The sequence below is a fragment of the Macaca fascicularis genome, chromosome 3 (assembly GCF_037993035.2).
Source record: "Macaca fascicularis isolate 582-1 chromosome 3, T2T-MFA8v1.1".
NCBI lineage: Eukaryota > Metazoa > Chordata > Mammalia > Primates > Cercopithecidae > Macaca > Macaca fascicularis.
Window position 1 is genome coordinate 909,149 of NC_088377.1, and position 25,317 is coordinate 934,465.

At 52.3% G+C, this 25,317-nt stretch overlaps 1 protein-coding gene, 1 long non-coding RNA gene and 1 pseudogene across 6 annotated transcripts in view; all 3 read left to right on the forward strand.

The window, feature by feature from the left end:
- Window positions 1-20,554, forward strand: part of LSS (lanosterol synthase) — a 38,633-nt gene extending 18,079 nt beyond the window's left edge. For all 4 annotated transcript variants that reach the window (XM_005548493.5, XM_074033851.1, XM_065541235.2 and 1 more), the window contains 10 exons: window positions 106-177; window positions 1,431-1,481; window positions 2,135-2,284; window positions 2,933-3,029; window positions 3,707-3,812; window positions 14,085-14,150; window positions 14,614-14,694; window positions 15,874-16,044; window positions 17,616-17,694; window positions 18,545-20,554. In XM_005548493.5, coding sequence (XP_005548550.3) covers window positions 106-177; window positions 1,431-1,481; window positions 2,135-2,284; window positions 2,933-3,029; window positions 3,707-3,812; window positions 14,085-14,150; window positions 14,614-14,694; window positions 15,874-16,044; window positions 17,616-17,694; window positions 18,545-18,676 — 1,005 coding nt within the window. In that variant the 3' untranslated portion in view covers window positions 18,677-20,554. The remainder of the gene's footprint in view (window positions 1-105; window positions 178-1,430; window positions 1,482-2,134; window positions 2,285-2,932; window positions 3,030-3,706; window positions 3,813-14,084; window positions 14,151-14,613; window positions 14,695-15,873; window positions 16,045-17,615; window positions 17,695-18,544) is intronic.
- Window positions 16,138-17,243, forward strand: LOC107129053 (uncharacterized; annotated as a pseudogene). The gene has a single exon (XR_006696551.3). The product of XR_006696551.3 is annotated as an uncharacterized protein (transcript).
- A 652-nt stretch (window positions 20,555-21,206) lies between the features above and the next one.
- LOC141409780 (uncharacterized) lies at window positions 21,207-25,054 on the forward strand. The gene is made up of 3 exons (XR_012431858.1): window positions 21,207-22,732; window positions 22,850-23,149; window positions 24,917-25,054. It is a non-coding gene; the product is annotated as an uncharacterized lncRNA (long non-coding RNA).
- The last annotated feature ends 263 nt before the right edge of the window (window positions 25,055-25,317 follow it).

Sequence of the window (25,317 nt, forward strand, 5' to 3'; positions counted from 1 at the left end):
GGTTCCCAGTGAGGGCGGGATGTGGCCAGGACCATCGGGAAACCAGTCCAGCCGTGCTGGCCATGCAGGGGCAGCTCAGCCTCTCTGTCCTGCTGTTTCTTCCAGGCAGGCGGGCACCACAGGCCCGAGTTTTCGTCCTGCCTGCAGAAAGCACACGAGTTCCTGCGACTCTCGCAGGTGAGGCCAGTGCCTGGGGCTCTGAGGGGGCTGAAGAGGGGGATCAGGGCCGGGAGCTCCTGCAGGCAGAAGTGCCCACCTCACCTCCACCCTGCCCTATTTCCTGCACTGGTTTTTCAGGTCACCCCCACCCTCCCCTCTCCTCCCCTCCCTAGCCCCTGCTCTACCCACCAGTCCTCCTCGGGCTGGCCTCACCTGGGGCAGCTCTCGGAGGCCTTCAGGGTGCTGGAGGTGCTGGCAGTTTCTGCATCCTGCTCATGTTGGAGCCACTGTGTGCAGGGGCCAGGCACGGGCAGGGGCTGTGTACCCTGAGCTGCACAGCCTACATGGCACCTCTGTGTCTCTGAAGCACCTCTGCCCACGGAGGTGATGCCAGCCTGTGGACTTTTCCTCCTGAGACTGCAGCGAAAGCCCCGGTCCATCCTGCCAGATCAGCTGCCCACAGACCCTGCCCGAGCCCCTAGTTTGACCTCAGTATCTCTCACACATGTCTGCACGCCAGTCTGCAGCCACAGTCATCCCATACATGCACCCCAACCTCCCATGTCTCCCATGCCTCAGCCAGTGTCCCTCTGCCTGGAACCACTGCCCCCCAGCGCCATCTCCCACCCTTCACCTCTCACCAGGACGTTCTTCTGCAGGGCTTCTGGGTCTTCCTGGCCTCCGTGTGGCCGAGGCTGGCACCCATCTTGGGCTCAAGCAGAGGAGGGGCATGGTCCTGTTGTGCCTGCCCCTATGGCAGCCTGCTCCTGCTCCTGCCTCCTGCCTCCTGCCTCCTGCCGAGGACGTGCTCTGGGTGATGGGGACTTGGGGAGGCTGACTGAACCCTACTGCACTCCAGGCCTCTTTCCTTCTCACTGAGGTGAGAGGCAGCCCAGGAGCTGAGGTCCATGGAGCTGGGGTTGTTCAGGAGGCAGCGGGGGCCCCTGGCACAGAGCACACCCGCAGAGACCTGGGCGCCCTCCCTGCCTTCTGGCCAGTGGGGAGATCACAGGGGAGTCAGGTGCCTCCCATCTGGGCTGGTTTCAGCCCTCGATGGCCAGTCACGTTTCTCAGCAGCCGTGGGTGGTGAGCTGAACAGGTGCGGGCCCTCGGGTGCCTCGCAGCACCATGATGGCTATGGCCGGCAGAGTAAGCTCCCGGGCACGTCCTGCCTCTCCGGTCCTGCCCAGTCTGACTCAGTGATGTCCCAGATGGGGATGTCCCGTGGTGACATGTTCTCTGCTTCCACATTTACCCTCGGTGCTGCCCAGGTCCCAGATAACCCTCCCGACTACCAGAAGTACTACCGCCAGATGCGCAAGGTATGCGGAAGCCAGCCCCATCCCTGCCCCGTCCCCAAGGGGAGGCCGCCCTCCGCAGGGTGGGTCCTTCCGTCTGAAGGGGGCTCTTCCTTTGGCGTCTCTGGGTGTCCTGCTGTGGTAGACGCCTGGCGTGGGGGCCCATGCCTCATGTTGCTGAGCTGCCTGGCACATGGGGCACAGTTGGCTTGCACACGTGGCTGTGCCTCAGAGCGGTTCAGGTGGTCACGGCACACGCAGGCTTCGGAAGGACAGCCGAAGTGTAGTCAGGGCGTCCGGGGAAGGAGAGGGAAGAAGCAGACCTCAGGGCCCGGGTGGGCTGTGACCACAGGTGCAGGCTGTGAAGTTAGGCATGGACACAGCTGCTGCTGCCTGTTTACGATGGGGTGGGGGTCACCTGGGCCCCATCCTATCCGTCGTGAGATCTGAAGGTGTTGAGGGTGTGAGCTGCACCCCTGAGGGTCCCTATGCTGGAAGCTGGAGGTCTGTCTGGATGTACCCAGCTTGGGGCCCTGGCTATACACACACCTTTGGTGGATGGGCCCCTGCCCTGACCGGGTGCTCTGTGGTGGGGACGGATGCGTGCGGCTGTGGGGTGGGTCTGAGAACTGGGGTGTGGACACCCCCAACCTGGGGTCACGGCTTGTGCTCTGCAGGGTGGCTTCTCCTTCAGCACGCTGGACTGCGGCTGGATCGTTGCTGACTGCACGGCTGAGGCCTTGAAGGCTGTGCTGCTCCTGCAGGAGAAGTGTCCCTGTGTCACCGAGCACATCCCCCGAGAGCGGCTCTGCGATGCTGTGGCTGTGGTAAGGCTGTGGTCCCAGCAGCCCTGTCCATACATCGTGTCCCGCAGAGAGCTGCGTGCTTACTTCCACTCCCGTGGGCTCCGGCCCAGCACACGCTCTGGCCGGGCCGTAGGAGCTTGTCCTTGGACAGCGTCTATATGTGGAGAACTGTGAGCTCTGGCTGGACCCCTAGGGGCCTTGCTGGGCTGTGTGCACAGGGCCCTGCACTGCGGAGCTGGTGTCCAGCCCAGCCACTGATGCTTGCAGGAGCCGGTGTGGCCCGCAAGTTTTCTGTCTGGTGGTTTCCGCGGGGTGTCTGAAGAAGGAATTTGTTGGTTCTGGTGCCACATCCTTTCAGCACATCTGGCTTTTGTGTGTGTTTCCCAGTGGAGACCCTGCCCTAATCTGGCAGCACACACTTGGTTTCTAAGTCATGGCACGTGTGGGGGCATATTCCCTGGTGGGTGTGCACGGAGGCCCTGATGGCTGAGGTTGCAGCTACTGCTTGGGGCACCCAAGGGCTCGGTTAACGTGGAAATCGGGTCTCCACCCTCTGCTCCTGCCCCATCGGTTGTCAGCCCTAGTGTTGCCTCTAGAGAGTTCCGCTGTGGCCTGGGTGCCTGTGTGTCTCAGGACGTGGGTGAGTTCTCGGGTGCTGTGTGATTTCAGCTGCTGAGCATGAGGAATCCCGACGGAGGGTTCGCCACCTATGAGACCAAGCGTGGGGGGCACTTGCTGGAGCTGCTGAACCCCTCGGAGGTCTTCGGTGAGTGGTCGGCCAGCGCCGTGGCACACAAAGCTGGGGTTGGCCAGTGCTGTGGTGCACAAACCCGGGGACCAGCTTTTCCCCCTTGCCCAAGGCTGCAAGGCCCAGGTTCACCAGCAGATCTGTCTGGAACCCTCCCTCAGCCCAGGCCGTTCTGCGCTCCTCCATCCCGGGGGGTGGCAGGATCCTTGTGTTGTGGATAGGAGGGCATCAGGTCAGACATAGGGGTCGGTGGAGGGTTCCGGTGAGATCCACAGCCTGGGCTGGTTCCCGCTCAGTCCACAGGGCTGTGTTCTGGGGGGGCTGCTGTGTGTCCAGAGCACCTGCAGGGAGGTGTTGGGGACTGAGGGGACCCATGCCATGGGCGGTAGGCTGCTGTGTGTGCGTGGTTGCCACTGTACTGGTCTTGGGGGAGGATCTCACCCCTGGTCCACCTCTGGGCACCTCACATATACCCCCCTTTCTGGTCCCCTCCCATCACACGTGGCTTTTTGGGGTGGGGTCACAGCTTTCTGCTGTGTTCCCCTCATCTTCGCTCTCACGTAGCACAGGTGTGTGTCCTGGGCCGGCTAGTGTTTGCCCTGGAGGTTGGTCAGGGAGGCAGGGTCCAGGCCTGGGATTTGGCCTGGGCAGCCAGGGTGAAACTCAACACCTTGGTTGTTCCCTCCCGTTCCCAGGGGACATCATGATTGACTACACGTATGTGGAGTGCACCTCCGCCGTGATGCAGGCGCTTAAGTATTTCCACAAGCATTTCCCGGACCACAGGGCAGCAGAGATCAGGTAAGGAGGGCCTCAGCCCAGGATGCTCTGCCACTCAGTGTGGGGAGCCAGGTCGGGGGCCACAACCCAGATGCATCATTCTCTAACACAGGGCCCTGGCGGCCCATCTCAGAAACAAAACTCATGGAAACGTGCAAGAGACTTCGGATGTTGTAGAATCCAGTCATATGCCCTGAAGCATGAAAATATCTCTTAGGGTCTCAGAATAGCACAATTATAACACACAAATGGATTTTCTCTCTCTCTTTTAATAATGTTAAAAAGACATTACATACCTAACTCCACCTGTGTCCCAGTAGCGGTTTTTAAGTAACCTTTCCTATTGGAGGGTAGCCAGTATTCAGAAAAGTGTACAGGTTGATCTTCCTGAAGTGAACAGGCGCTGGTGCCAACATTAGACATAGTGACGCCACCAGATCCCTCAGCTCGCCCCGTGAGGGGGCGCCCACATGCCTGCCAGGTCGTGGGCTCCTGTTGCTCGCTTTGAACCTTGTCTGGGTGGACTCCTGAGGTGTGGAATTCGTGTTGCCTTCTGCTCTTCTGCGTGTGGTTGGCCAGGTGACTCGGGTCACAGCAGCGCTCTGTCCCTCGGGCCTTCGGTTGAACGCCGATGCCGCGCTGTGCAGCTGCCTGTTGTCAGCACCCAGGAAGATTTCAGTCTGGGTTATGATGAAGCGTCTACTGTGAACACTCTTGTACTTATCTTTTGGGGACACCTGGGTACCCATTTCTCATGGTCACATACCTAGGAGTGGCATTGCTATGTTAGAGGGTACGTTATAGAGTATGTGGTTTTTGTAGGTTCTTTTTTTATCCTGTTACGATTCCTTTTTTTTACTTTTGTTAAACCTGGTGTAGACTCACCTTGGTCGTGATGCATTGTCCTTTTTATATATCGCTAGATTCAATTTGAAGAATATTTTGTTAGGATTTTAACAACTCTGGTTACAAGAGACAGTGGTCTATAATTTTTTTTTCTTTATAATGTTTTTGTCAGGTTTTCCTGTTAAGATGATGCTGGACTCAGGAAAGCAGTTGGAAAGTGTTTTTTAAAATACTCTTTAGAAGAATTTGTGTAGTATTCATAATATTTCTGCCTTAAATGTTTGGGGAAAATTACCGGAAATGCCAGTTGGGCCTGGAGTTTTCTTTGAGGAAAGGTTTTAAATTAGAAGTTCAATTTCTTTCCTTTTTTCTTTTTTTTTTTTTTTTGAGATGGGGTCTAACTCTGTCACTCAGGCTGGAGTACGGTGTAATTTCTTTAATAGTTTATAGGACTGAGCAGATTTTCCATTTTTGTATCAGACTGGGGAGTCTTCCCATTTCCACTCGGCTTTATACTGATTCGTGCAAACTTGCTCAGTGTCCTCTTGGATGGCTCTGAGCTCAACGCTGACGTCCTCCTCTTCCTTCTGAGAATCTTACACTGATCTTTTGAAAAAAACCATCTTAGTCTTTGATGCTGTTTTCAAAGAGACTTTATTTTTGGTTTCATCAGTTTCTATTCGTTGTTATTTTCTTTCTTTCTTTTTTTTTTTTTTTTTTTTTTGAGACGGAGTCTCGCTCTGTCACCCAGGCTGGAGTGCAGTGGCCGGATCTCAGCTCACTGCAAGCTCTGCCTCCCAGGTTTACGCCATTCTCCTGCCTCAGCCTCCCGAGTAGCTGGGACTGCAGGCGCCCACCACCTCGCCCGGCTAGTTTTTTTTGTATTTTTTAGTAGAGACGGGGTTTCATGGGGTTAGCCAGGATGGTCTCGATCTCCTGACCTTGTGATCCGCCCGTCTCGGCCTCCCAAAGTGCTGGGATTACAGGCGTGAGCCACCGCGCCCGGCCCTTTCTTTCTTAATTTTTTTGAGAAGGAGTCTTGCTCTGTCGCTCAGGTTGGACAGCAGTGGCGTGATCTCAGTTCACTGCAACCTCCGTCTCCTGGGTTCAAGCGATTCTCCTGCCTCAGCCTCCCGAGTAGCTGGGACTACAGGTGCTCGCCACGATGCCTGGCCAATATTTTGGTATTTTTATTAGAGACAGGGTTTTATCGTGTTGGCCAAGTTAGTCTTGAACTCCTGACCTCAGGTGATCCGCCTTCCTTGGACTCCCAAAGTGCTGGGATTATAGGTGTGAGCCACCACATCAGCCTTTGTTATTTTCTTTCTCCTTTATTTTTCTTGAATACTTAGATATTTGATGTTCAGGCTTTTATTGAAATACGCACTTAAGGCTATAAATGAGTTTTGATATATCATTCAGTTTGAAGTGTTTTCTGGTGCTCGCTGCGGTAGCACAGATACTCAAAGTGTTTTCTGTTTCTACTGTTCTTCTCTGGCCCACGGGTTGTGTGGGAGTATGCTGCTTCATTTACAATCTGAGAATGTTCTGGTGTGGGTTTTTTTGGAAGCCGTGGATGGTGCAGGGGTTTTCTTGTGCTTCACAGGTACAGCTAGGAGGGCACCGTGTTCAGGGTCTTCTGTTAGCCTGGCACGGCCCTTGGCCATGTCTGCTGTGCAGCGTGAAGTGGGCGCGAGTTGTCCTCAGCCACATTTAGAAAATTGGCCTTTTAAAAAACAGATCCTCTTTTAAAAATCACTGTAATAAAAGTAAAGCAGGTTCTTTGCAAACAAGACTTGCAAAATACAGAGAAGTGTGAAGCAGCAGCTACGTCGCCCTCCTCGCCCTGAAGGAGAATCTGCTGTTGCTGTTTGGTCTCCACATTTCCATGGTGGCTTGCTGCCCCTTTCATGCCTGGCCCACTTTGTGCCTGGTGAGGTTTCTAAAAGCCCCACCATTGAGCGTGCTCCTCCAGCACGAGCAGTAATGACACAGGTGTTGTGTCATTTTACTCAGTAGCTCCTGGGTTATTTTTCAGTTTTCTTTTTTTCTTTTTTTTTTTTTTTTTTAGCTTTTCCCCATTTTAACCTTAACTGGTATTTTCTTGTTAAATATTTATTCATGACCATTATTATTCCCTAGAGCCACATGGCTTGGGGTCCACCTGTCTGGGTCAGCCCCCATCCCTGCCCCTTCTGGCTGTCTGACCTGGCCTGGTGACTTCTCTTCTCTGCTCATCTCTCTCCCTGCCTGGGTGGGCAAGAGGACAGCCTCGCAGAGCGGTGGGATTGTGTGAGACGCCGCAGGGAAGCACGTCGGCTGTAGTCACTGTGTAGAACGATGAGTCCTGGATGTGGCACGCAGGGGAGCAATGGTGACTTCGTCACGGGCTTCCTCTGCATTTGTTTGGTGACTTCCAAGCTAGAACATTCTTTTTTTGTTTATTTGTTTGAAACAGGGTCTCACTCTTTTACCCAGGCTGGATGGAGCGCAGTGGTGAAATCATGGCTTACCACAGCCTCAAACTCCTGGGCTCGAGCAATCCTCCCACCTCAGCCTTGTGAGTAGCTACAGGTGCATACCATCACCCCTGGGTAATTTTTTAAATGTTTTGTAGAGATGGGGTCTAGCTGTGTTGCTCAGGCTGGTCTCGAACTTCTGGGCTCAAGCAATCCTCCCACCTCGGCCTCCCCAAATGCTGGGATTACAGAGTGAGCCACCACATCCAGCCATTTAAAAAATTTTCACTAGGATGATTTTTCTTTCATTTTTAAGCACAATAAGTATTTGTGTATTATGTTACAGATATTTTCCCCTCAATTTCTTTGTTCTTTTTATCTCTTTAGGGAATTTGAATATACGTTTTTAACTTTTAAATGGTTAAATATATTAGTCTGATTTTTTTTTTTTTTTTTTTTTTTTTTTTTTTTTTTTTTTTTGAGACGGAGTCTCGCTGTGTCTCCCAGGCTGGAGTGCAGTGGCGTGATCTCGGCTCACTGCAAGCTCCGCCTCCCGGGTTCATGCCATTCTCCCGCCTCAGCCTCCCGAGTAGCTGAGACTACAGGCGCCCGCCACCACGCCCGGCTAGTTTTTTTTTTTTTTGTATTTTTAGTAGAGACGGGGGTTTCACCGTGTTAGCCAGGATAGTCTCGATCTCCTGACCTCGTGATCCACCCGCCTCGGCCTCCCAAAGTGCTGGGATTACAGGCTTGAGCCACCGCGCCCGGCCATTAGTCTGATTTTTATGTTAAGATTTTAAACTTGCTGGGCTTGGTGGCTCACGCCTGTAATCCCAGCACTTTGGGAGGCCAAGGAGGGTAGATCACAAGGTCAGGAGATCGAGACCATCCTGGCTAACACAGCGAAACCCCGTCTCTACTAAAAATACAAAAATTAGCTGGGCATGATGGCGGGTACCTGTAGTCCCAGCTACTCAGGAGGCTGAGGCGGAGAATGGCATGAACCTGGGAGGCCAAGATGGCGCCATTGCACTACAGCCTGGGTGAGAGTACGAGACTTCGTCTCAAAAAAAAAAAGATTTTAAACTTACCTGGAGAGTTTTTGAGATACAATTTGGAGTCGCCACTTACTTTAACACTATTTATATGGAATATTCTATTTTACTACACAGACTTAAATTCTCCCCTAAATTCACAAAGGTATAAAAAAGTTAGAAAAATAGTGAAAAGTACTCCTGTTTACTCTGACTAGGATTCCTTAGTGGGTGGCCCTGTATCCTGAGGGCTTCGTTACCTGTCCTCCCATATGATCCAGGCTCTGTCTACCCTGAGGGCTTCATTACTTGACCTCCCACATGATCCAGGCACATTCTTTCTTGAACCATTGGAGAGGAAGTTGCAGATAGGATGTGCCCCTAACTGCCTGAGTATTTCTTAGCAGGTATATTCTTTTGTGCAAGTGTAAGTCAGAATGTTAATGTTGATGAAATACTAATCTGCCGGCCTAATTGTTCCAATAATGTCCTTTGTGGCAAAATTTTTCCTCGAGCTTTAATCCAACATCATGGGTTGCATTTGTTTGTTTTTATTTTTGTTTTCTTTTTCTGTTTTCCTTACCCTTCTCACTGTGCATGTTGGTTGCATTTAGTTATCACATGGACACCCTTTTAACTTGGAATAATTCCTTAATCTTTCCTTGTGTTTGATGACTTTGTCATTTTTGAATTGTTCAGCAAGTTATTTTGTAGAATATCCTCAGTGTTTTGTTTTTTGGTGTCTCGCGATTAGATTCAGATTATGAAGTTGTACATTTTTGTCAGGAACATTGCAGAAGAAATGGGGCCTTCTCCTGCACCTTGCCAGGAAGCACACAGCAGCTTTGATCCCTTGATTAAGGTGATGACCACTGTACTTAGTTTCTCAGCTATGAAGTTGCTTTCTGTTTCTTTGTGGGGAGACAGTTGTAGACTATGTAAATGTCCTATTTCTCATCAAACTTAGACCTGTTAGTGTTAGCATTTGATGATGATTCTTGCCTGAATCAATTATTTGCGTAATGCTTACAAATTGTCATTCCTTCCATATGTATTAGTTGGTGTTCTTACAAAAGCCTTTCATTTGCCTCTGTTTATTTACTTATTTATTATCACTGTGGACTCTTAGATTCTTATGCTGTTGATTTTGATACTGATCTCATAGCTAGATAATTTTGCTAAACTTTAAAAAAAATGTATGCAGTTTATCTTTTATAGCAGCTTTAAATTTATAGAAAATTTGAGTGGAAGATGCAGTGTTCCCATAAAGCCACTAACGCCTCACACCTTCCACCAAGTTTCCCCTAATATTAACATCTTGCATTAAAGTGGTGCATTTGCTACAGTTGATGAGTCAACATTCATAAATTAATATCGTCCAGAGTCCATTGTTTACATTCAAGTTCCTCTTCATGTTGTTCATTCTGTGGTTTCACAGATGTGTGATGCATGTGCCCACCACTGCAGTGTCACACAGGATTTCACTGCCCCAGAGTCCTCTGCACTGTCCCCACCTCTGAACCCCCACAGGAATTCACTGCCCCAGAGTCCTCTGCACTGTCCCCGCCTCCGGAACCCCCACAGGATCTCACTGCCCCAGAGTCCTCTGCACTGTCCCCACCTCCGGAACCCCCACAGGATCTCACTGCCCCAGAGTCCTCTGCGCTGTCCCCGCCTCCGGAACCCCCACAGGATTTCACTGCCCCAGTGTCCTCTGTGCTGTCCCCGCCTCTGGAACCCCCACAGGATTTCACTGCCCCAGAGTCCTCTGTGCTGTCCCCGCCTCTGGAACCCCCACAGGATTTCACTGCCCCAGTGTCCTCTGCACTGTCCCCGCCTCTGGAACCCCCACAGGATTTCACTGCCCCAGAGTCCTCTGCGCTGTCCCCACCTCCAGAACCCCCACAGGATTTCACTGCCCCAGTGTCCTCTGTGCTGTCCCCGCCTCTGGAACCCCCACAGGATCTCACTGCCCCAGAGTCCTCTGTGCTGTCCCCGCCTCCGGAACCCCCACAGGATTTCACTGCCCCAGAGTCCTCTGCGCTGTCCCCACCTCCAGAACCCCCACAGGATTTCACTGCCCCAGTGTCCTCTGTGCTGTCCCCGCCTCTGGAACCCCCACAGGATTTCACTGCCCCAGAGTCCTCTGCGCTGTCCCCACCTCTGGAACCCCCATAGGATTTCACTGCCCCAGTGTCCTCTGCGCTGTCCCCGCCTCCGGAACCCCCACGGGATTTCACTGCCCGAGTGTCCTCTGCGCTGTTCCCGCCTCCGGAACCCCCATGGGATTTCACTGCCCCAGAGTCCTCTGCGCTGTCCCCGCCTCCGGAACCCCCACGGGATTTCACTGAAATTCACTGCCCCAGTGTCCTCTGCGCTGTCCCCGCCTCCGGAACCCCCATGGGATTTCACTGCCCGAGTGTCCTCTGCGCTGTTCCCGCCTCCGGAACCCCCATGGGATTTCACTGCCCCAGTGTCCTCTGCGCTGTTCCCACCTCCGGAACCCCCATGGGATTTCACTGCCCCAGAGTCCTCTGCGCTGTCCCCGCCTCCGGAACCCCCACGGGATTTCACTGAAATTCACTGCCCCAGTGTCCTCTGCGCTGTCCCCGCCTCCGGAACCCCCATGGGATTTCACTGCCCGAGTGTCCTCTGCGCTGTCCCCGCCTCCGGAACCCCCACGGGATTTCACTGCCCCAGAGTCTTCTGCGCTGTCCCCACCTCCGGAACCCCCACAGGATTTCACTGCCCCAGTGTCCTCTGTGCTGTTCCCGCCTCTGAACCCCCACGGGATTTCACTGCCCCAGAGTCCTCTGCGCTGTCCCTGCCTCCGGAACCCCTTAGTAGCAAACACTGATATTTTTACTGTCTCCATAGTTTTGCCTTTTCAGACTGACCTCTTTCACTTGGTAATAAGCATTTAAGATTCCTGAGTCTCTTTCCATGGCTCGATGGCACATTTCTTTTTAGTGCTGAATAATATCCCGTTGTCTGGACGTACCACAGAGTATCCATTCACCTACTAAGGTGAATGTCTTGCTTGCTTCCAAGTTTTGGCAACTGTGAATAAAGTTGCTGTCAATGTTGGCATGCACACAAGTTTTCAGCTCATCTGGGTAAATGCCAAGGAGCGTGATTGCTGGATCCTGTGGTAAGAGTGTGTTTAGTTCTGTAAGAAGCTGCCAAACTGTATTCTAAAGTGGCTGCACCATTTGCGTTTCCACCAGCAATGATGAGCGTTCCTATTGCTCCACATCCTCACCAGTATTCGCTCTTGTGTTTTGGGTTTGAGCCTTTCTAAGAGGTGTGTAGCGGTATCTCCTTGTTTCAATTTGCAATTCCCTAATGACATTATGTTAAAATCTTGTCGTATAGTTATTTGCCATCTGTATACCTTTTTCAATGACATGTCTGTCTTTGGCTCATTTTTAAATTGGGTTTTCTTATCGTTCAGTTCTAGTTCTTTGTATATTTTGGCCGCCAGTCCTTTATCAGATATGTCTTTCGCAAGTATTTTCTGCCCGTGTCTTGTCTTTTCATTCTATTAGTAGTATCTTTTGCAGAGCCAGTTTTCATTTTAATGAAGTCCAGCTTATCAATGTTCTCTTTCATGTATCATGTTTTTGGTGTTGTATCTAAAAAGTTACTGCCAAGCCCAAGGGTACCTAGATTTTTTTCCTGTGTTATCTTCTAGGAGTTTTTAAGTTTTGCATTTTACGTCGAAGTCCATGATTCATTTTGAGTTAACTTTTGTGAAGAGTTTATGGTTTGTGTTTAGATTTTTTTTTTGCATGTGGATGTCCAGTTGTTTTGGCACCGTCTGTCAAGAAGACTATTTTTGTACCATTTTGTTGCCTTTGTTTCTTTGTAAAAAATCAGTTGACTGCATTTGCATGGGTCTATTTCTGAGCTCTCCGTTCTGTTCCATTGATCTGTTTATTCTTCTCACCAATCCCACACTGTCTTGGTTCCTGTAGCTCTGGAGTAGGCCTTGAAGTCGGTTACTGTCAGTGTTCTCACTTTAGTGTTCTCTTTCAAAAGTGTTTTGGCTATTCTGGATTTTTTTCCCTCTCCATATACATTTTAGAATCTGTTTGTCGATAGTTTACAAAATAACTTGCTGAGACTTTGGTTGGGATTACACTGAATCTGTAGCTCAAGTTGGGAAGATCTTTTATTTCTTTCATCAGAATTTTATAGTTTTCATCATATATAGATCTCATACATATTTTGGTCTCGGCTCACTGCAAGCTGCGCCTCCCGGGTTCACGCCATTCTCCTGTCTTAGCCTCCCGAGTAGCTGGGACTACAGGCGCCCGCCACCACGCCCAGCTAATTTTCTGTATTTTTAGTAGAGATGGGGTTTCACCATGTTAGCCAGGATGGTCTCGATCTTCTGACCTCATGATCTGCCCGCCTCGGCCTCCCAAAGTGCTCGGATTACAGGCGTGAGCCACTGCACCCGGCTGTAGTTTCTCAGTTTTCATTTAGAGTTCTGTGTCTGTGTTCATGAGTGAGCCTGAAATTTTCACTTTTCCGTATCTTATTTCTCTGGGTTCCTAGAATGAACTAGAGAGTGTTCCTCCTATGTCTATTCTCTGAAAGAGTTTGTGTGAGATTAGAATGAGTGTATCTGATAATTTAGTAGCATTCATTTATAAAATTCCTAGGCCTAGAGTTTTTTTCTGGAAAAAGTTTACATTTTGACTCATTCTTTTAGTAGTTTTAGTACTGTTTAGGTTCTCTATTTCTTGATTGAGGCAGTTTTGGTAAGTTAATTTTTTCTAATTTGTAGATTTTTCTCTAAGTTTGCAAATGTAATACATAAAATTTGCTTCTCTTTTCTCACCATATCTGTAGTTCATTCCTTTTATCGCTAATATTACTAATTTGTACTTTGACTGTCTGTATTTGTTACCTGTTGCCAAGTATTAGTACAAACCTAGTGGCTTAGAACAGTGCACATTGATTACTTCACCATTTCTGTTGGTCAGAAGTCCAGGCGTGGCCTCGCGGGTCGTCCTCTGCCTCAGGGTCTCTCCGGGCTTCAGTCAGGGTGTTAGCCAGGACTGGGGTCTCTCCTGAGCTTCCAGTGAGGACAGATCTGCCTCTGAGCACACAGGGTCCTCGGCACGATCCCATTTCTCAGCTGGAGGCTACCGACGGCTGCTTGCTGCAGGGGCCTCTCTGGATGGCGTCTTCCCAAAAGCGAGAAGGAGGAGTTGGTAGAGGGAGTCTGCTAGCACCATGTGCAGTAACGCAGACCTCGGTCCCAGGACCGACACCCATCACCCCTGCCGAGATCTGCTGGTTAGAGGCAAGTCTCACGTCCCACAGGGTGACACTGGAGTAGACACTGCACTCCCGCCTTTTCAGAGAACCGGTTATTTTTTGGAAATATCAGTTAGATTTAGGATGGGTCTTCTTCGTCTTCTAAATCTATTGTTTTCTCTCTAATTGATTTTTTCCTGTTTTTATTTAGTTCACTTTTTTTGGTTTGCTCCTGCCTGGGTCACTGGATCTCAGTGATGCTGCTCCTGTTTGCAGCTGTGTCTGCAGCTGTGTCTGCAGCTGTGTCTGCAGCTGTGTCTGCAGCTGTGTCTGCAGCTGTGTCTGCAGCTGTGTCTGCAGCTGTGTCTGCAGCTGTGTCTGCAGCTGTGTCTGCAGCTGTGTGCAGCTGTGTCTGCAGCTGTGTCTGCAGCTGTGTCTGCAGGGCCTTCCCGAGGCCTTGCTTTCCCCTCACGTCCCTTTCTCAGACTCTGCCGATCTGCTTCCCGCTCTGGTGTCCTGTAGTTGCTTCTTTTTAAAACCCTCATAGGTCCGTGTAAACTGTTTATTTTTATGTGGTTTTTAAGGGAGACCATGCTTATTCTTTTGAGACCCTGGAATGGGTGGAATTGGGATAAACTGCCGTTTTACCGGAATGTTCACTGGACCAATCTCTTGTGTTCCAGGGAGACCCTCATGCAGGGCTTAGAGTTCTGTCGGCGGCAGCAGAGGGCCGATGGCTCCTGGGAAGGGTGAGTGAGCTCTGCCCGTGAGTGCGGACATGCATGGAATCCGGAAGTTTCTGCTCTCAAACACTGCATTCATAAATGTTGGGTTGTATGTTGGTGCTGCACCAGAAGTTTCTGGAAGTGAGCTGCCAGCCTGTGACTTCTGGGGGACCTCGTTCCTTTGTGGCATGCCTGGCCTTTGCCCTGGTGAAAGTTGCTTAGTACGTTGCTGGGCACAGCCAGGCTGCTGGGAGCACGCTGTGGGCTGAGCGTGGCTGTTCCCCTCCACCCCTTCTGCTTGCTCTTAGGTGTCTGGCTGGCTGGTGGGTCCAGCAGACAGAGCTGCTGTCTTCCATGGCCTTAATGCCTGAGGCACTGGAGTTGGTGGGCTGGCTGGGGCACGGGTAATTGTTGCAGAATGCCTGTTGTTTCACACCCCGGCTGTGAACAGGATGGAAGGGCTGAGGCTGTCCCTGTTTCCCTCTAGCTCCTGGGGGGTTTGCTTCACCTACGGCACCTGGTTTGGCCTGGAGGCCTTCGCCTGCATGGGGCAGACCTACCGAGACGGGTGAGTGCGTGCCTGTCCTCTGGTGGGCGGGGGTTCTCAACCCAACGCTGTCATGAGTGTTTTTTGCTTTGACATTTGATTTTAGGGGTGTTTTTGTTCATTTGTTTTTTGAGATGGAGTCTCTCTCTGTCAACTGGGCTGACATGCAGTTAGTGGCATGATCCTGGCTCACTGCAGTCTCGAGCTCCTGGGCTCAAGCGATCCTCCTGAGTAGCTGGGACCACAGGCGCCTGCCACCACCCCAGGCTAATCGTTTAAAACTTTTATGTAGAGATGGGGTCTTGCCGTGTTGCTCACACTGGTCTGGGCTCAAGCGGTCTTCTTACCTCGGCCTTCCAAAGTGCTGGGGTTACAGGCATGAGCCACTGTGCCTGGCCTGTTTTTAATATTTTTAAACAGTGAGATAAGATCCCCTGTTGAAATGAGGGTGTTTTCCTGGTCCCACAGCGCTCCAGAGTTTCCTGACATGTATGCCGGAGGGACGCTTCTGGCCTCTGGCCCTTCCAGGCACACAGATGCCTTCCAACCCTGAGTAGGAGGATTAGGGTCCAGGGCCCCGCTGGACCGGGTTAGAAGGCAGGAGACCTCTGGTCGCAGCCCGGTCTCCAGCCGCCCCCACTCTCTCCCAGCCCGGTCTCCAGCCGCCCCCACTCTCTCCCAGCCCGGTCTCCAGCCGCCCCCACTCTCTCCCAGCCGGTCTCCAGCCGCCCCCACTCTCTCCCAGCCCAGTCTCCAGCCGCCCCCACTCTCTCCCAGCCCGGTCTCCAACTGTCCCACTCTCTCCCGGGGTGAGGAGCACCATACTTGGCTGGGTCCCAGCCCTGTCTCCAGCTGCCCCACTCTTTGCCGTGTGGATGTTTAGGGGTGTGGAGCACCGTGCTTGGCTGGGCAGCTTGTGAGACGCTGCTCCCAAGCACTGCAGACTTCGCTCAGCCTGACGCACCTGTGAGGCCACCCGCAGCACTGGCATGTCCCTTTGTCCTCCCAGCGACTCGGGGAGGCAGGAGCATCTGTTCCCAGTTCACATGTGCAGAAGTCAAGCTCAGGGGTTTCAGTAGTGCCTATGGCCCTTAGGTAGGGCGGCTCCTCCCCATACCCTAAGGCAGCCTGCTAGGGTGAGAAGCCAGGGGTCTGGGACCTTCCTTGGTGTGATGTGTCTCCTGTCTCTGGTCTTTGCAGGACTGCCTGTGCAGAGGTCTCCCGGGCCTGTGACTTCCTCCTGTCCCGGCAGATGGCAGACGGAGGCTGGGGGGAGGATTTTGAGTCCTGTGAGGAGCGGCGTTATGTGCAGAGCGCCCAGTCCCAGATCCACAACACATGTTGGGCCCTGATGGGGCTGATGGCCGTTCGGTAGGGACGACGGCACCCGTCCCTGAGCCTTGGGTTTGGGTGGAGGAGGGACACTCAGCTGTGAGCAGGTGGCCTGGGCTGAGTGAATGTAGACAGGCGGGGAGGCCTGTGGGCCACGGGCTGTTCGGCTGCCACTCTGGGAACAGACACCTACAAGAGCCATGTGCCCGGTTCCTGGGGCAAGGACGTGGGCTGCTCTCACCAAGTGGGGCCCTGCAGAGAGGCTCGCCTCTTAGAAATGAACCACCCACCATTAGCAGTGTCGGTGGGAGAGCAAGGGCATCAGGGACCCATGGAAACAGCGAGGTGGGCTGCGATGAGAGTGCTGCCTCCTGGTATGGTAGTGATGACGGTCACAGCAGCTGCTCTCTGTGGCCCTCCTGTGTCCACAGCTGGTGCTGAGCCACATATGTGCCAGGTGCACACACACGCACATGCATGCAGGCATGCACCTGCACTCACTGATGTGCACACACAGACTTATGTGGAGACAGATGCACACACAGGTCTCTGTACACACGTATGCATGCACAGGCACCTGTGTACACACGCGTACAGATGTGCCTACAGCATCCTGTCTGTGCCATGCACAGACATAGGTACATGGAAACAGATGCACATACAGGTCTGTACACACACGTATGCATGCACACACAGGCACCTGTGTCCACACACACACAGATGCACCCACAGTATCCCACCTGTGCCACACACAGACATAGGTACATGGGGACAGATGCCATACACACAGGTCTATGCATACACGTACATACGCATGCACAGGCACCTGTGTAAACACATACAGATGCGCCCACAGCATCCCATCTGTGCCACACACAGACATAGGTACATGGAGACAGATGCACACACAGGTCTATGCACACACGTACGCATGCACAGGCACCTGCGTATACACATACAGATGCACCCGCAGTATCCCATCTGGGTCACACACAGACATGTATGTATGCACACACTTACATACGCATGCACAGGTACCTGTGCACACACACATACAGATGCACCCGCAGCGTCCCGTCTGTGCTGCCCTATTAGGTTTGATCATTTGGGGAATCTTCCTAAAGCCCTGAAAGCTAGGGTAGGTCAGCTTGAGCAGGAGCTGCGGGGTCTGGGGGACCCCTGAGGGCAGGACAGTCACGGACCCACAGTTGAGCTGGGCCCACTGAGCCCTGGATCCTTCTTGGTGTCTCATCATGGCAAGCAAGCAAGCGTGAGCTCTTGTGGGTCTCCAGAAGCCTATGAGGACCAGTGGCCCAGGTGGGAACAAGGCTTGGCCTCCTCTTCTGGGGGAAACACCAGGGCAGGCCTGAGGAGGCCTGTGTCCCCAGCCTGTCATCGCTGTGGCTCCGCTTCTCAGGGCGCCTAGGAAGAAGGTGTGGCAAGAGCCCGAGGTGTTGATTGCACCTGGCAGGGCCTGTGGGCGTCAATTTAGATGCATCCGTGCTCACTGCAGCATTCCAGGGTTTGCCCTTATGCTCGGCTGTGTGAGGGTGAGGATGATGCTTGGAGGGCATGCACAATGGGTGTGTTTCAGCCTCCTCTTCTTCCAGGCATCCTGACATCAAGGCACAGGAGAGAGGAATCCGGTGTCTGCTTGAGAAACAGCTCCCCAATGGCGACTGGCCGCAGGTACGCCGCCAGGGACCTGAGCGCACGAGGCCCAGCACCGACCTCCAGTGTGTGCGGCTGTTTCCACGTCCCCCTGCTCTGTGTCCTTTTTGGGGTATTTTGGACACTTGGGAGGCGTCAGCTCTGCCAGTGAATGCCAGAGTTGGTGGCGGGTCTGTGGCAGGTGGTCGGGTCCTAAAGTCCAGATCTTGCTGCTTTTTCAAGTGATGCTCTGGCTGGGGGAGGAGCTGGATGGGAGAAGCCAGTGGGCGGGAAGCCCTTTTGCTCCAGGACAGACCCTCCGGCTCCAGACGACCCAGTGGCCCCTCACTAAGCTGGAAGTCCCTGTGGTGTGGGCGTCATGAGGTCATGTGAGGCCGACCGCCCTCCCCCGGGGTGAGGTCACGTGAGGCCGACCGCCCTCCCCCGGGGTGAGGTCACGTGAGGCCGACCGCCCTCCCCCGGGGTGAGGTCACGTGAGGCCGACCGCCCTCCCCCGGGGTGAGGTCACGTGAGGCCGACCGCCCTCCCCCGGGGTGAGGTCACGTGAGGCCGACCGCCCTCCCCCGGGATGAGGTCACGTGAGGCCGACCGCTCTCCCCTGGGATGAGGCAGAGTTGGTGGAAGCTGATGTGGTCGTGAGGGGCTGGTGACCCCGGCTCAGGGTTTGCTGCAGGGTGGGGAGTCTGAGCTGGACTGACGGTGCCGTGACTGGTGCGGGATGGACGACCTGCTTTCCTGTGCACTTAATTAGCCCTTTCCAGGCTGACTCACCCGCAAGTCAGCCAAGCCAACAGCCAGGGCTCCAGTTCAGGGACCAGCCCTCAGCTGACTGGTGAGCCTTTGTGTTTATTTCTCCGTGTTCTTTTAGGAAAACATCTCCGGGGTCTTCAACAAGTCCTGTGCCATCTCCTACACGAGCTACAGGAACGTCTTCCCCATCTGGGCCCTCGGGCGCTTCTCCCAGCTGTACCCTGAGAGCGCCCTTGCTGGCCACCCCTGAGAACATGCCTGCCTGCTGGGTGCCCTCTGTGTGTTCCACTGAGGCCACGGGGTCCTGGCCGGGTAGGGGAGCCCTCCCATAAGCCTGTCTGGGGCTCCAGCCCCTCCACCTCTGCCTCATGGATGTGAATCTGGGGACCAGGCTGGAGGCAGGGATGGGGACAGGGTGGGTGGCTTAGACTCTTAATTTTCACTGTAGGTTCATTTCTGAGAGTAGCTTGTTGGGCTTGGGTGAGGAAGGGGGCACAGCGCCTTTGCCACCTCTGGGCAGGGCCTCCTCGAGGCAGTGAGGCTAGGAGGGTTTTTTCCGACCAATCGCTGAGTTCCTGGGAGAGGAGCAGCTGCGCCTGTGCGATTCCTGAGTGTCGAGTGGGCTTTGGGCTGGGGTAGGCCTTGGGCAGCCTGCTTTCCTGCACCTTCTGTCTGCTGGGCTGAGGGACACGAGGGCAGCCCTGTGACAATGGCATGTACGGTGTGCGTCCGTGAACAGCCCAGTGTGGGGTGCTCATGGAGCATCCTGAGGCTGTGCGGCAGGGAGCCTCATGCCCCTGGGTCCTGAGCTCGCCTGTATATGTGGGGGGTGTCATGGAGCCCCACATCCGAGTCATGAGCTCACCTGGGTATGCGGGGGCTGTCATGGAATGTCCCAAGTCTGTGCAGCAGGGAGTCCCATGGCCCTGGGACGTGAGCCCACCTGTGTGGAATGTGGTTTGTGAGGTGCCCACAGGGCTTACAGTAGTCTTATGGTCACAGAAATGCACAGGGGAGGCCGAGGGTAACCAGGGGTGAGGGGCAGGCAGCAGTCGTGGTCACTGCCGCGAGGCACTGCTATATGCAGGGACAGCCAGCGCCCAGCCCATCACCACTCCCTGGGCTGACTGGGCAGGTATGGCACCCTGGGAGCCCAGCATATGTCCAGGGCACCCCTACAGCTGCTGCCAGTCTCACGCCCAGGCAGGTGCTCTGGGCTGAAGCGAGGGCCAGGTTTTGGGTCGAGGCTTCCCCAGGTAATCCTGTGAGCTCCCTTCTAGCCTCTGACCCAGTCTGGTCTGGCTTGCATGGATGTAGGGCTTGGGATGGGAAGTTCAGGTCCTGGCTTTGCCTTTGAGTGATGTGGATGAGCAGCTCACATGCTCAGGACCACCCGAGACTGTCACTCTTCTCCCCTGGCTATTGGGAGGAGTCACTGAGAGCTTTGTTATCTCTGCTGCCTTGCCCAGAGCACACCTTACGCCTCCTTAACTGCTCTTCCTCTCCTCCCTGCTGCCTCCTGGGAGCTGACAGCCCCTGGCCTCTCCCCCTGGCTAATTGCCCTCCCTCGGGCAGTGGAGGTCTGCGTCTGGACACCTTCGGAACCTGTCATTTCCCGCCCAGAGTTCTTCAGGGCCACCCGTCTGCCTTGGTGCAGGGTCCAGGGCTCTCACCCAGGCGCCGCACCCTCTGGGGTCTCCTGTCCAGCTCCCTTGCCCCACCTGCTGTCACTGACTCTCCTTGGGACTCACCTGCCTGCTCAGAGCCCTGCAGGGCCTGGTCAGCTGCCTGTTGAGTGTCAACACTTCTCTGCACATCTTAAAACTGGGGTTTATTTTCGCTGAAGGAACTGTGGTGGGACCCTTGACATCTGTCAGGTTTGCACATGCTGTTTTTTTCCTCAGCCCATGTGTTCTGCCTCACGTGGGGCAGCAGCAGGACAGAGAGTGAATCACAGAGTCTGCCCTGAGCAGAGGCTGCTGTCCCTGGGACTCCTAGCCATGGTCAGATCATTGTACAAAACAGTTTTCCAGAAATTAAATGTAAATCCATTTTCATAGTGAAAATGTTATTGAAAGTCACTTTTATGAGCAACTACCTTAATAAACAGACATTGATTCCCTTTTCAGAAGCCTGTCACACTGTGTTTCATTTCATCCTGGGGAGAACTGCAGATCTGGGGTTTCTGGCTGTCGTGCCTCACCTGCCTGTGGGGCGAGTTGGAGGCCCAGCCTGGTTCAGGGAACAGGAGCGACATGAGGAGTAGCAGGCTGCATCTCCAGTTACCTGAGGGAAAATAGATATTTTAAGAAATAATAGCATAGCCTATTTTAATATCTTTTAAAGGCCATAAGCATATCCAGGAAGATAAATAAACGTGATACAATGTCCACATAGGAGGAACTTTCTTTCACTGCGTTGTTTTCCTTCACAGTGGCCTTCAAGTCACAGGACACAGCTATCCGCTGCCCTCTTCGGTGTGTTACACATGCAGGACTTCAGTGACAGTATCCCTGCCCTCAGTCTTCCCATTGTTAGAGGGCGTGTATCTTTCCTCAGTCTTCCCGTTGTTCAGAGGGCGTGTATTTTTCCTATTCCACGAAGAGGACTTTTTGTTCACAATTGGATCACGATGCAGAGGAGTTTGTTCCTTCCCCGTCGGCTTCTCTGGGTGCTGTGAGGGTGACTGTCCCCGATGGCTCATCACCCTGACGTGCTCTTGACAAAGGAGACCACCAAGAGGAGATGGCAGCTGCACCTGTGCAGCCTCTGTCTGAGGGGGATATTTGCCTCAGTGTGATTAAAAATCAAGTTCACTATCCTGAGTAACTCACAAAAAATTTTTGAATTCAGATGATTTTTATCAGGAATAGATTTTGAACATTCTGAAATCTTTTCCCTGGCATCATATTAGGTTTTCTTTGTTTGCTATGATGTAAAGTTTCAGACTCTTGATGTTTTTAATATCAACATAGACCGTAGGACAAGGAATGGTACCAGAAATAAGTAAAGAGACAATAATGATAAGATCAATTTGTCAAGACATAACAACCCTAAATGTATATGCACTAAGTAACAGCTTCAAAATACATGAAGCGAAATGGCAGAATTGAAGAGAATGAGATGAAAACACAATTTTAATGGGAGCTTTTCATACTTGTCTTAGCAACTGATAAACATGAGATCTATAAGGATAGAGATTTGAACATCAACCAACACAAGCGAGTGGTCTTTAGAGGATACCTCACCTAACAGTGGTGAAGCACACAGCTTTTCAAGAGCTCGGGGCCCATGTGCTAAGGTAGACCATAGCTGGCTCAGGAGCTGAGTGTCAGGATGTCAGCAAGGATGGAAGTCATACGGAGCATCCTTCCCCACCACAGTGGAGTCAAACTAAATTGAAAGTCAGTGGCAAAGGAGCAAAGGCAGTTCGATGGAGAAAGGACAGTCTTCAACAAATGATGCTGAAACAACCAAACTTCATTTGTAAAAAAAAAAAAAATGAACCTTGACATACCCTTCACATCTAGACACACTCAAGATGAATCAGAGACCTAAATGTAAAACATAAAACTATAAAACCCCTAGAACATCACGTAAGAGGAAATCTAAGTGACCTTGGGTTTGGCAGTGACTCTAGATATGACACCAAAGGCATGATCCACTAAAGAAAACATCGATAGGTTGGGCTTCACTAACATCATACATTTTTGGCTCGCGCCTGTAATTTCAGCACTTTGAGGGGCCAAGGTGGGAGGGTCACTTGGACCCAGGAGTTGGAGACCAGCCTGGGTACCATAGTGAAACCCCATCTGTACAAAACAATCAAAAGATGAGGCAGGTGTGGTGGTGCATGCCTGTTGTCTCAGCTGCTTGGAACACTGAGGTGGGAGGATTGCTTGAGCCTGGGAGGTTGAGGCTGCAGTGAACTGTGATTACGCCGCTGTACTCTAACTTATGTGACAGAGTGAGACCCTGTCTCAATAAAATACATAATTAATTAAAGTTTCTGTTCTGCAAAGAATGTCAAGAAAATGAAAAGACAAGTCAGAGACTGAGAGAATATATTTGAAAAACACAAAGGATCAGTATCCAAAAGAGCTCTTCAAACCCAACAATAAAACAACCTGGTTAAAAAACGGGCCAGAGACCTTAACAGACGCCATACCAAAGAAGATACCCAGTTGTTAAATAAGCATATGAACAGATGTTCCACATCATATGTCATCAGGGGAATGCAAATTAAAACGACCAATATACCTATTGGAGTGGCCACAATCCAGAACACTGCCACCACCAAGTGCTGGTGAGGACGTGGAGTAACAGGAACTCACCGTTGGTGGGAATGCAAAATGGTGAAGCCACTGTTTATTATTATTTTTTTAATTTCTTTTTTTTCCTTCTCTTTTGATAACTTGGGTAGGCACAGCCGCTGTGGAAGACAGCTTGGTGGTTTCTGACAAAACTAAACATACTCTCGCTATCTATCCAGCAATTGCACTGCTTGGTGTTTACCCAAAGGAGTCCACACAAGCACCTGCACACAGAGGCTGATAGCTGTTTATTCATAGCTACCCAAATGTGAAAGCAACCAAAATGTGCTTCCGTAGATGAATGAGTGAGTAGACTTCGGTGCAGCTAGACCATGGAATATTACTCAGCACTAAGAGGAAATGAGCTATCAAGCCATGAAGAGACACGGAGGACCCTTAAGTGCATATTAGTAAGTGGAAAAGGCAGTTTGAAAAGGCTGCATACTGTGATTCCAACTAGATCACACTCTCGAAGGTAAAACTGTGGAAACAGTAAAAAGTCAGCGGTTGCTGGAGGTCAGGGCCGGGGGAGGGGTGAACAGAGGATTTTTAGGGCAATGAAACTGCTCCGGCCTGACACCAGCGGTGGATAAGGTCATCATACATTTGTCCAAAGCCAGAGAATGTGCAGCCTCGAGAGTGAGCCCCACTGTAAACTGTGGGCTTTGGGTGGTGGTGATGTGTCCATGTAGGTTCATCAGCCGTGACAAATTCTGAGTGTGGGTGTGCGCACTTGTAGGCCCAGCTGCTTGGGAGGCTGAGGCAGGAGGATCTCTTGAGCCCAGGAATTTGAGGCTGCAGTGAGCCGTGATCATGCCACTTGCCCTTCAGCCTGGGCAGCAGAGCGAGACCTTGTCTCAAAAAGGTACCACTTTGGTGCAGGACGTTGATAATAGGGGAGGCTGTGCATTTGTTGGGGCAGAGAGTGGGGAAATCTCTGTACCTTCCTCTCAATGTTGCTGAGAACCTAAAACTCCTCTAAAAACAGTCTTGAAAAAGACAAAAGCACAAAGGAAACCAGAGAATATTTCAAGTTGAAGGAGAATAAAAACATGACATTAGAATTTGTGGGGTGTAAAGCTTGATGCCCGGGCTCCACAACCACAGGAAACGGACAAACTACCTGACAGCCACAATTGTCCGCAAAACGCACATGAGGGAAAAATAGAAACTGTCAGTAGCGTTGTGTCTTTTAATAAATTGATTTAGAAATTTAAAACCTTCCCAGAAGAAATCTAGTTCTAGGTAGCTTCACAGGTGAATTCTGACGTTTAAGAAGGAACACCCGGCCGGGTGCGTTGGCTCAAGCCTGTAATCCCAGCACTTTGGGAGGCCGAGACGGGCGGATCACGAGGTCAGGAGATCGAGACCATCCTGGCTAACATGATGAAACCCCGTCTCTACTAAAAAATACAAAAAAAAACAAAAACAAAAACAAAAACAAAAAAACTAGCCAGGCGAGGTGGCGGCACCTGTAGTCCCAGCTACTCGGGAGGCTGAGGCAGGAGAATGGCGTAAACCTGGGAGGCGGAGCTTGCAGTGAGCTGAGATCCGAGATCCGGCCACTGCACTCCAGCCTGGGCGACAGAGCGAGACTCTGTCTCAAAAAAAAAAAAAAAAGGAAGAACACCCAGAAAATGGCATGGAACCCCTGCGGCTGATTTTAAAAGGCCAGTGTTCCAAAGCCAGACCAAGACATCACAAGAAAAGGAGATTCAGATTGATTTCCCCTGTGAGCATAAAAATACTTAAGATATTAATAAATTGAATCCAGTGCTATATTAAAAGGATAATGTGTCAAGATCAGAAAACTGTCAGAGTGTTGATAGGTCCGTGGCTGGAGAGTACGTGATGTCAGGAGAAGGCTTCCTTGGAGCGGGAAGAAGATGGCATTTAAAATATGATGGGAGGAGCCAGGGCAGGAAAAGCCATTCAGGGCCCCATCGGGCTCAGAGTGGGGGGCGCATCTGTGACTCACCCCTGACTTCTCTCTCTGCCCTGCATCCTGGACATGCAGGGGCATGCCCTCGTCAGTGGGCTGTGTCTGGGCCCCCGTTGTCTTGATCTGAGGTGTGAGCCCTGTGGTGCAGCCAGACGGGTTGGGTTGTGTCAGGAACGCTTGGGGTATGGCAACCTCCATTCTCCACAAAGCCTGACTCGAGACTCTCTCCTGGAAGCAACGTTGCCCTAATGTGGCCGCCCGGGCTGAATGAAGGTGGTGTTCTCCTTGGGGACGTCTGCACGTGAGTGCCCTTGGTGGTCCTGAGTGCCCGTCACAGGGCTGGAGGTGTGGCTGGCCCACTGGGTTGTTGGTGGTCCTGAGTGCCCATCACAGGGCTGGAGGTGTGGCCAGCCCACTGGGTTGGTGGTGGGTGCCCGTCACAGGGCTGGAGGTGTGGCCGGCCCACTGGGTTGGTGGTGGTGGGTGCCCATCACAGGGCTGGAGGTGTGGCCAGCCCACTGGGTTGGTGGTGGGTGCCCGTCACAGGGCTGGAGGTGTGGCCGGCCCACTGGGTTGGTGGTGGTGGGTGCCCGTCACAGGGCTGGAGGTGTGGCCAGCCCACTGGGTTGGTGGTGG